This window comes from Linepithema humile, chromosome 7 (genome assembly GCF_040581485.1).
Source record: "Linepithema humile isolate Giens D197 chromosome 7, Lhum_UNIL_v1.0, whole genome shotgun sequence".
NCBI classification, from domain to species: domain Eukaryota; kingdom Metazoa; phylum Arthropoda; class Insecta; order Hymenoptera; family Formicidae; genus Linepithema; species Linepithema humile.
The window spans coordinates 14,175,317-14,186,629 of NC_090134.1; the positions used below are offsets into that span (position 1 = coordinate 14,175,317).

General features: G+C 48.8%; 1 protein-coding gene across 1 annotated transcript; it reads left to right on the top strand.

Annotated features, from left to right (window-relative positions):
- Positions 1–789: 789 nt before the first annotated feature.
- LOC137001259 (uncharacterized) lies at positions 790–10,946 on the top strand. The gene is made up of 2 exons (XM_067359812.1): positions 790–1,548; positions 8,151–10,946. The coding sequence occupies exon 2, from the start codon at positions 8,205–8,207 to the stop codon at positions 8,889–8,891; it is 687 nt and encodes a 228-aa protein (XP_067215913.1). The 5' UTR covers positions 790–1,548; positions 8,151–8,204; the 3' UTR covers positions 8,892–10,946.
- The last annotated feature ends 367 nt before the right edge of the window (positions 10,947–11,313 follow it).

Genomic DNA, 11,313 nt, shown 5'->3' on the forward strand with positions numbered 1-11,313 from the left:
TATTTCCACCGAATCCTGAGAAGTGTAGTGCAGACTTCGATAATGTCGGTGCACCCACTTTACTATGCGAGCTTTGATTTATGATATTAAATTGGCTACCAGTGTCCACTAAAGCATTAAGTTTCTCGCCTTTAATTTCTATTATCTTATACATGCCCCTGGGAGCACTAAGGCTATTTACGGCTTCGATTTTCTTCGTATCTTCATTGGTGTCATCCTTTATCTTTTTCGGCTTCTCCTTCTTACAATCTATTGATTTGTGACCAAACTCGTTGCATCTAAAGCATTTGGTGCCCTTGTTCTTACTTTCGCACATCGTCGACTTGTGACCTAATTCGCCACAATTGAAACATCGAACTTCTTCTTTCGGCTTTATGGTCTTCTTACCCGTGATGAGATTCGACGCCTTATTGATACCTGCACTCTTTGTTTTTACCTTTTCGTAAATTTTCAACTTTTCTTTGAACTCCTTCATATTCTCTGCTCCGTATAGAATGCTCTTATTCATTGACTGATCATCTATGCCATCGATGACGTACTGAAATAATGCTTCCTCTTCTATTTTTCCTCTGGCTGCTATTTCCTTCATGACGAAAAAATATGCTCGTACTGACTCATCTTTTTTTATTTTTCTTTTATCCATCTGTCTATGCAATTCTGCACTATTCACCGAGTCACTAAACTCGTCCTTGAGTGCCCTTTTCAGTTTCTTCCATGTATTGTGACGTGACTTTTTTTGACGTCCGTCACAAGGGCGAGAAAGCCCGATCGAGGAGGGAAATTTGAGGTCGGAGACCCCACCGCGGGGGGGCGACGACCTCTCCCTCTTAATTCCTTTTTTTTGGAGATTTTAGATTTTGCGTTATAGCGAATTAAGCGAGTCGTGGTGAGTGGCCAAACTCCCATATTGTGAATTACCGTGGAGCAGCCTTCGTGGGACCTGCGAGGGACTCAGCAGGCAGGACGACGGAGGCCCGGACGGCGTGCAGACGGATCCAGGATAAGGGCAAGTAAAAACACCCTTGCCAATATCATTCGATTCCAGACACAGTCGCTACCGCAGTTACGATTTCAGATACGGAGCATATCGAGGCCGGTGAACGCACCGAGAGAGATGACGCCCGAGAGGGAAGCGCGCTCTCACACGCCGAAGACCCGGGGTGGAGTACCCGAACAAGGAGCTGTTGTAACGAGCCAGGAAAGAGGAATCCGGTCGGAACCCGGCCAGTTCACGACCGATTCAAAGAAGGCTCGGATCTGGAAACGGAGAAGGCCACGAAGGGCGTTAACGGCAGCTGCCAAAAGAGAGAGACCGGGGTCACCTCGGAAAAGCGTCACCGCGGGCCGAAAAATCGAGGAGCGACGCGAGGATCGAGATCGCTAGAGATATCGAAGGATCAAGTAGCGCTAATCGATAGCGCGGATCTACATGCGCAGGACGATGCGCGGAAGGTCACCGCTGTCCGGCGAGCCTCGCTGTCGTCACTGTTCGGCGAGTCGGCGACCTGGGAAAAACCTCGAGGACTACCACGGGCGTACCAGCGATTTGTAAGGCCACCACTTCGACTTCGCGGTAAGAGCGGTATCAGTAGGCGGCCCGAGCCTCGCGGAAATAAGAACCCGCCTGGTTTTCGTGAAAGTGTATTAAGAGTACCGAAATGTCTCGCGATATGTTGCGAGGTTAGATTTAGGCCGGGCCCCGCTGACTACCGCTTCTATAGAATAAGATTTCACCATGCTATCCCCCTCGGGGCTGCCGAGCCGACAGTCGTTTTGCATTAAGTAATGTCTCTCGTTCATGAATGATAATTTCGCGTCTATTGATGTATTGCTGTACCGAGTGTTAGAATTGTGGAGTTAGCCTATCGCGTATCTCTCGCCTCGGCTTTCGGTCGAGCGTTTACATTCAGAACCGTCAGAATAATACTGAGATAGAGTTCGTATTGTAGGCTAACCGTTATGAAGAAAGATTGAAGTAGAGCTAATTGTAACAACCGCACCGAATGAAAGTTACTGAATTTGTACGCCGAATCTTATACCGCGTGAGGCGGAAGTACGCGGATTTCCGCGAGTTGAACAGTGAAATCATAACGCCTCTCACTGAAATAAAACATGTCTCCACTCCGCGGAATTGTTAAGACGCCCGTCACCCGGCGTCAATCTCACTTAATCTAATTTATAATTAAATGTTATTTGTTACTGATTAGTGTGTTCTTAATAACCGTTTATTTCAGACTCCTCTCTCCAAACCAGGTTAGCATCTCTAAAGAACCTCGCCCCTCTGCCATTTGTAGAGTGGGCTAGTCGCGCTTATTGCCGTTGCTCTTTAAAGCAAAAATTTGACTCTAACGTAATTTGTTCGTGCGGCGCGTTAATCCGCGCCTGGCGCCCAACTATAAGTTTCGCGATAATTACTAAGATCTATAAAATAGAGCAACGAGGTTTGACACGCTTACCGGCGGGTGTACTTCTGCCCGACGGAAAAGTCGTCGCAAAATTTTGGCGCCCAACGTGGGGCCCGAGATTAAGAAGTCGTAAAAAATTTAAAGATAATTTTGAGATTTTGGAGAGAGAGAGAAAGAAAATGAGTTGAAATAAAGAATAATATTGAATATCAATGATTATATGTGGATATTTGTGTTATATGTATATTGCTGTATGTCGCTATTTTGTGTAATCCGTTTCTTTCAGGATATATTCTTTTTATTTATTGTTTTTTTTTCTGATTGATTTATTTGTGTATTGTGGGTGGGAAAAATATTAAGATAACGTATACAGCGGTCCGAAATTAACGCATTTCCACCGACCCCTAGTGAATGAGCGCGATCCCGAGGGAATCGTGAATTTTGGTGCTACCGTGTGTATAGCGCGTCGCGCGGTGTAGCCGCTCGCGTCGGAATTCCACACAGCTGTTTTTCTGCCGCGCTATTGTGTTGTGCGTGTGTAGCGGCGCGCTGATGTAAACATCGCGCACGGATGAATAAAGTCCGTTCATAATAAGACGACGCGAATCTAAGTTCGTTCGTGTTATGACCATTGAATAGAGATTACGAGTAACGTGTCGCGATCCTTACCGAAGTACGTCGAATAGATAGGGGGGGAACTTTTGGTGTAGCTTTTTGGTGATTTCGTGTATATTCTCCTTATCGACGACGTTTTGTGCGTTTTTCGCGGTGAATAGAGTAGCTTGAGGGTTCGCCAGTAATAATCGCGCTAAATAAGGGCCGATATTCCGAGCGAGACCTTGATGGCTTCTTAGTAGCCGCGTATAAGCCTCAAAATAAATATTCGGGAAGTTCGCAATACGATAACACGCTTATTAGTAAGTTGTGATTGAGTACATTAGAGCGCGTGTTTACCGTTTCGTTCCTATATTGTTTGGCCTTCGTGAAGAGTCTAGATAATAGTTACCTTAATAAAGGCAAATAAACTTTTAAATTGACCAGATCTCTTCTCGCGTAGGATTCGTTCGCTTAGTGAGAAAATTTTTTTTTTCTTCTACTTTGTGAGGATTTTTTGCTTTTGCGGGAATCTCTCTTGCGTTTGTGAGGATTTTTTTTTTGCGTTTGACCTAATCTACCTTCCCCGTACCGTGAGCTCTGTGGTGCTCTTCAGTAATTATAGCGATACAGTCGGAATTTTTTTTTGTTGTGTGTAAAGAATAGTTTTTTTTTCCGTGTTGCATAAAACTATATCGGCAAGATGACCGAACCCAATACCTCCTTTAGTTGGATTAATGCGCTTACACAGGACGCCCTTAAAGAACAGCTTAAAGAAAGGGGTCTGTCGATTAAGGGAATAGTGCCCACGCTTCGCGAACGTTTGCTCCGTTACGAGGAGGCGGTACGAATCGGGCGTGATCCCATCCGGACACCAGAACTCACCGCCTCGTCCGGGGACGAAGCGGAGGAGGCTACCGAGATGAAGGAAAGCCTAATCTCACTTCCGCCTACGTCACGCTTAGGACCAATAGCTAGTCGCGGGACTAGAAACCGTAATAATAATAACTCCGCTACCGACGTCTATAATATAATGAGGAGATGGAACCTCAGTTTCTCAGGGGCCCGCGGGGGCGACGCGGAAGCATTTCTGATCCGTATAGAGGAAGGGCGTGAATTAGTCCCCGTAGGGGACGAAGATATTTTTAAGTGTCTACCCTTCTTCCTAACGGGAATCGCCCTCCACTGGTTCCGAACGAATAGGGGTAGGTGGCGGACATGGAAGGCCTTCGAAGAGGCATGGCGTTCTCGATTCGGCGACCCGGATTTCCAGTTTGCGCTTAGGGATGAGATATTGCGAAGAACGCAGGGTGAGAATGAATCGGTAGCCGACTATCTCACGTGCTTACAGGCTTTGTTTAATCGTTTAGACCCGCAATGGCCTCTACAAGAGCAGCTCAATTACGCGCATAGGAATATGTTGCCGCGGTTGCAGGTGGCAGTGCACCGCGAAACTATTGACGATTTTCCGTCCTTAGAAAACTGGGCAGCGCGAGTAGAGCGTAGTTATAGCGTAGCGAAGAATTTTAGAGCCCCTCCGGCTCCGGATCGCTCCATGTTTCCCGAGTTAGCTTACCGCCCGCCTAAAGGCGGCTCTAAATCGGCAACCTCGGTCAGTGCCGCGGGACTTACCTTACCGGGAGAAGCGGTAAGGAGGAAAGGCGTGAACGCGAGAAGCCCCGGGAAAGCCCCGGTAAAAGATAGAGCAAAATCGCCAAAGGCGGCGGGAACTAGAGACAAAACGGGAAGCTCGTCAAGATCCAAAGACGCCGCTGAATACCCGAGTAGAGAGTCCGACATTAAATGTTGGAATTGCGAGAAAAAGGGACATCGCTCGCGAGATTGCACGGAGGAGCGGAGAATGCACTGTTACCGTTGCGGAAAACCGAAACATACGGTTCGGACGTGTCCCACGTGTTCGGGAAACGAGACCGAGAGTCGGTAGGGCGGGCACTAGCGACTCTGAACACCGCTACCGAGACCCGCGAGGAAAATTTTTTCACGCATACCGCCCACTCGTACGTTACCTTAAACCCAATAAAGAAACCCTCTTTACAATATCTTACTATTTATATTCAGGGGCGACCTTTAGCTGCGTTAGTGGATTCCGGATCGAGCCGTACCTTAATGGGAAACGAAGGTATTAAGATAATTCGCGCCTTAGGAATACCGATAGTACGGGACGAAACAAGCCGTATCAGGACGGCGAACGGACAAATCGCGACAATCGGCCAAAGGGCCGACCTACCGCTTCGACTTAGGGGCGCTACACGTACTCTTTCCGTCGGACTCCTTAAGGAATTAGCTGTCCCGTGCATCGTTGGAGTGGACTTTCTCCACGAATTTAGATTAGGCATGGATTTTGCTACCTCTGAGTGGTACTTCGCAGATAGGCCGGAAATTAGGTCTTGTTTTGATGCCGCGGATGACGCAAAGCGCATATGTAGCGGGCTACCGGAGCTTACAGATAAACAGCAACAAAGGCTTGAGAATTTCTTTCTGAATAAGGTACCGAAAGCTACCGAGAACCCGGGAGTCACGTCCCTTACGGAACATCGTATAGACGTAGGACAAAACCGGCCCATAAAACAGCGTTGCTACGTGGTTTCGCCGCGAGTACAGGAAGCGATCCGAGAGGAGGTAGACAAAATGTTAGCCGCAGGGGTAATCGAACCTTCCTACAGTGAATGGTCGAACCCCATTGTAATGGTAAAGAAACCTACGGGAAAATATCGGTTCTGTCTAGATTTCCGTAAAGTGAATAGTATCTCGAAAAAGGACGCGTATCCACTGCCTAATATGAACAATATCTTGGATAAATTACGTTCGGCTAGTTACATATCAACGATCGACCTAAGTCAAGCTTACTTTCAGATACCGTTAGCGAGAGAAAGCCGAGAAATTACCGCCTTCAGCGTACCGGGAAAAGGGTTATACCACTTTACCCGTATGCCATACGGATTAACAGGAGCCCCAGCTACCTTTCAACGGCTGTTAGATAAATTAATCGGACCGGAAATGGAACCGTTCGCGTTCGCGTATCTAGACGACATCGTTATAGCGACACCCACTTTTGAAGAGCACCTACAGTGGTTGGAACGAGTCCTAGCAAAAATCACTACCGCAGGGCTTACGATTAACCCGGAAAAATGCGAGTTTTGTAGAACGCAAGTACGATATTTAGGTTTTGTAGTACAAAAGGAAGGACTCGCCGTCGATCCGGAGAAAACGCAACCTATTTTAGAATATCCGGCTCCGCGAAACATTAAACAACTGCGTCGATTGTTAGGTATGGCGTCGTGGTACCGTCGTTTCATTCCCCAATTCGCAACTTTGAGTGAACCACTAACGAGACTCTTGAAAAAGAATAAGCGATGGGATTGGGGAGAAGAGCAGGAATTAGCCTTTGAACGCATCAAGGAACACCTCACCACCGCCCCAACATTAGCATGCCCTAATTTCGAGCAGCCATTTGCCTTACAGACGGACGCTAGTTCGGTAGGGTTAGGCGCTGTGTTAACACAATTCTTAGGGGGGGAGGAGAGAGTGATCGCGTTCGCGTCACGTGCTTTAACGGATCCGGAAAAACGGTACTCGGTTACCGAGCAAGAATGTCTGGCGGTGGTATGGGCCATAAAGAAATTTCGACCGTATCTAGAGGGCTATCAATTTACGGTGATTACCGATCATAGTAGTCTGAGGTGGTTACACAATTTAAAGAATCCGACCGGTAGATTAGCCCGGTGGGCCCTAGAGTTACTCGAATACGACTACGAGGTAATACATAGAAAAGGGGCCTTACACCACGTTCCCGACGCGTTGTCGCGTATGTTCGAGAAAGATACGGATACGACTATAATGGCTGCCGCTGGGACAGATAATCGAGATACCGTCGACATTGATACCACAGATCTATGGTATAGGAAACGATACGCGCAAGTCGAAACGGACCCGAAACGGTACGCCCATTGGAAAATAATAGAGGGACAGATGTATTTTTTAAGGCCGAAACCGATCATATCCGAGATAGTAGAAGATTTGGATAGATGGAAATTAGTGTTACCGTACGAATTACGTAAAGAGGCCCTGCGCGAATCACACGACGAGCCGCAGGCTGGTCATTTAGGAATAGATAAGACTTATCAGAGATTAGCTGTCACGTATTTTTGGCCTAATATGTTTAGAGATGTTGTGAAATATTTGAAGTCGTGCGATATCTGCCAGAGGACGAAGGTAGAACAAGCAAGTCCGGCAGGATTAATGGGTCGCCGCGTAGTGGAGGGCCCGTGGACGGTGGTCGCCGCGGACATTGTCGGTCCGTTGCCGCGTAGCAAAAATGGCTTCCAATACTTATTAGTCATACAAGACTTATTTACGAAATGGATCGAATGTAAGGCCCTTCGAGCGGCTAAAGGTCCAAAAATCAAGGAAGCATTGGAAGATCTAGTCATAACGCGTTGGGGCACACCCAAATTCCTCCTCACCGACAATGGTACCGAGTTCGTGAATCGCGTGATGACGGACTTCGCGGAGGAAAATAAAATCACTCATACTACCGTGCCACCGTATCATCCACAGGCTAACCCGGTCGAACGCGTAAATAGGATTCTCAAAACAATGATTATCGCGTATATTGGTAAAGATCATAGAGACTGGGATAAGCATCTCGCGGATTTCCGATTAGCTTATAATACCGCGGCCCATTCGTCGTTAGGCACCTCACCGGCTTTCCTAAATTTAGGTCGGGAACTAAAATCGACAAGATCCTTAAAAGAGAAGGGAGGTAAGGTTACCGAGGTAGAACCGGGAGACCGAAACAGCTGGTCAAATCGGATGAAAAAGTTAGAAACGATCAGGGCATGGGTAACGGAGAATTTGGAAAAAGCCTATCAGAAGCAGGCGACCGGGTACAACCTACGGCGAAGACACCGTGCCTTCAGCCCCGGGGAACTTGTATTAAAACGACAACACACATTGTCGTCCGCCGCACAGAATTTCGCAGCTAAGCTGGCACCAAAATTCCACGGTCCCTTCCGGATTGGGAGGAAATTATCCTCCGTAGTTTATGAATTAACCCGTCTTGACGGATCCTCTGTCGGAAAAATACATGTACAGGAATTAAAACCTTATCACCCTCCTGACCCTATATAGCTCAACGCTCAAGAGAAGAAACCCGAACATCTTGGGGTACCGAGAAGAGGCAGAATGGAGGAAGCGACGAAGCAATTCATAGACAGGTATTGGAACCTGGCGGCCTGGATCTCCCGCCGATTCCCGGACTTCTGGGATGATCTGGCCGCGGCTTTGGGGAGGCCGGTCACGCCGAACACCACCGCACCAGAGGCAAGGGAGCCGGACGTCCCGGAAACTCGAACCGGCCAGACGGTCGAGACGGAGGAACGAAGCCGGCAACAGCCCATACCGAGGGCAGGGGTGGAACCCCGATTTCCAACCGGGTGTTGGAACTGCGGGGGCCCCCATAGGTACGCCCGCTGTTGGGAATCCCGGTCCAGGTTCTGTTACGGTTGTGGGACAAGGGGCGCAACAGTAAGAACCTGCGAAAACTGCGGCCCTACTTACGATCCGGAGGCCCCGCACCAATCACAGAAGGGGCCACGCAGAGCCACCCGGGGCCCCACCGTCGAGGCGACGACCGCAACGGCCTCCACCAGCGACTCCATCAGTGACTCCGAAGCCGAGACCGTCTACTTTGTCATGGAGGACTGGGAGCCGCCAAGCTCGGAAGAAGAGACGCCGGGCAAGAGGAACGGCGATCTCCCGAGGAGAGGCAGAGGCCGGGGCAGGGTTCCAGCCCGAGACATCGATCTCCCGAGGAGGGGAAGAGGCCGAGGCCGAGTCTCAGCCCAGATGAGGAGCATCGGAAGGGCTTGAGAGACCTCACTCCGAGGCCGAAGAACCCCGCCATGGAGATTCGACGTCTCCTTCCCCCCCCCCCCAATGTTTTTTTTTCTATCCTGGTGCCGGCTCGGCCATAATACCGAGAGCCGTTAATTTCTTTTCGTACAAGTTTCTAGTCGTACCGACGTTTTTTTTGTATGTACCGAATATGGAGTTTTTTTTTTGTTTTGTTGTTTTGTCTGTTGATTTCGTTTTCTTTTGTTATTGTTTTTTTTCTGGTACCACTATAAGATTAGAGAGGAAGGGGGAAAGAGCCCCAAAAATAAAGGGTATGACCGAAAGACAGTCATTACGAATACTTCCCCTTTTCAATCCTCCCTCGATCCACATTCGATAGAAATCCAATAAGAAAAACGACAAGGCGGCAAAACCCGAGAGAGGGTGGCTTTAAAACCCCCCAGGCTGGTGGAATCTGTTTGTGGGTCCTTTTAAGGATCATAAGACTTTGGTGACTTTCTCGTAATGCATTTAGTGTGTCGGATTGGTGGTCATCGACGCCCGTCGATGTCCAAGACCTCCTCGGTCCTCTCCTGGGAAGGGGGAGTTGTGACGTGACTTTTTTTGACGTCCGTCACAAGGGCGAGAAAGCCCGATCGAGGAGGGAAATTTGAGGTCGGAGACCCCACCGCGGGGGGGCGACGACCTCTCCCTCTTAATTCCTTTTTTTTGGAGATTTTAGATTTTGCGTTATAGCGAATTAAGCGAGTCGTGGTGAGTGGCCAAACTCCCATATTGTGAATTACCGTGGAGCAGCCTTCGTGGGACCTGCGAGGGACTCAGCAGGCAGGACGACGGAGGCCCGGACGGCGTGCAGACGGATCCAGGATAAGGGCAAGTAAAAACACCCTTGCCAATATCATTCGATTCCAGACACAGTCGCTACCGCAGTTACGATTTCAGATACGGAGCATATCGAGGCCGGTGAACGCACCGAGAGAGATGACGCCCGAGAGGGAAGCGCGCTCTCACACGCCGAAGACCCGGGGTGGAGTACCCGAACAAGGAGCTGTTGTAACGAGCCAGGAAAGAGGAATCCGGTCGGAACCCGGCCAGTTCACGACCGATTCAAAGAAGGCTCGGATCTGGAAACGGAGAAGGCCACGAAGGGCGTTAACGGCAGCTGCCAAAAGAGAGAGACCGGGGTCACCTCGGAAAAGCGTCACCGCGGGCCGAAAAATCGAGGAGCGACGCGAGGATCGAGATCGCTAGAGATATCGAAGGATCAAGTAGCGCTAATCGATAGCGCGGATCTACATGCGCAGGACGATGCGCGGAAGGTCACCGCTGTCCGGCGAGCCTCGCTGTCGTCACTGTTCGGCGAGTCGGCGACCTGGGAAAAACCTCGAGGACTACCACGGGCGTACCAGCGATTTGTAAGGCCACCACTTCGACTTCGCGGTAAGAGCGGTATCAGTAGGCGGCCCGAGCCTCGCGGAAATAAGAACCCGCCTGGTTTTCGTGAAAGTGTATTAAGAGTACCGAAATGTCTCGCGATATGTTGCGAGGTTAGATTTAGGCCGGGCCCCGCTGACTACCGCTTCTATAGAATAAGATTTCACCATGCTATCCCCCTCGGGGCTGCCGAGCCGACAGTCGTTTTGCATTAAGTAATGTCTCTCGTTCATGAATGATAATTTCGCGTCTATTGATGTATTGCTGTACCGAGTGTTAGAATTGTGGAGTTAGCCTATCGCGTATCTCTCGCCTCGGCTTTCGGTCGAGCGTTTACATTCAGAACCGTCAGAATAATACTGAGATAGAGTTCGTATTGTAGGCTAACCGTTATGAAGAAAGATTGAAGTAGAGCTAATTGTAACAACCGCACCGAATGAAAGTTACTGAATTTGTACGCCGAATCTTATACCGCGTGAGGCGGAAGTACGCGGATTTCCGCGAGTTGAACAGTGAAATCATAACGCCTCTCACTGAAATAAAACATGTCTCCACTCCGCGGAATTGTTAAGACGCCCGTCACCCGGCGTCAATCTCACTTAATCTAATTTATAATTAAATGTTATTTGTTACTGATTAGTGTGTTCTTAATAACCGTTTATTTCAGACTCCTCTCTCCAAACCAGGTTAGCATCTCTAAAGAACCTCGCCCCTCTGCCATTTGTAGAGTGGGCTAGTCGCGCTTATTGCCGTTGCTCTTTAAAGCAAAAATTTGACTCTAACGTAATTTGTTCGTGCGGCGCGTTAATCCGCGCCTGGCGCCCAACTATAAGTTTCGCGATAATTACTAAGATCTATAAAATAGAGCAACGAGGTTTGACACGCTTACCGGCGGGTGTACTTCTGCCCGACGGAAAAGTCGTCGCAGTATCTAAGCCTCGTTCTCCTTGAATAAATAGCTTAACTAGTCCTCGTAGTGATTTTTTGGCAAATATCATCTTTT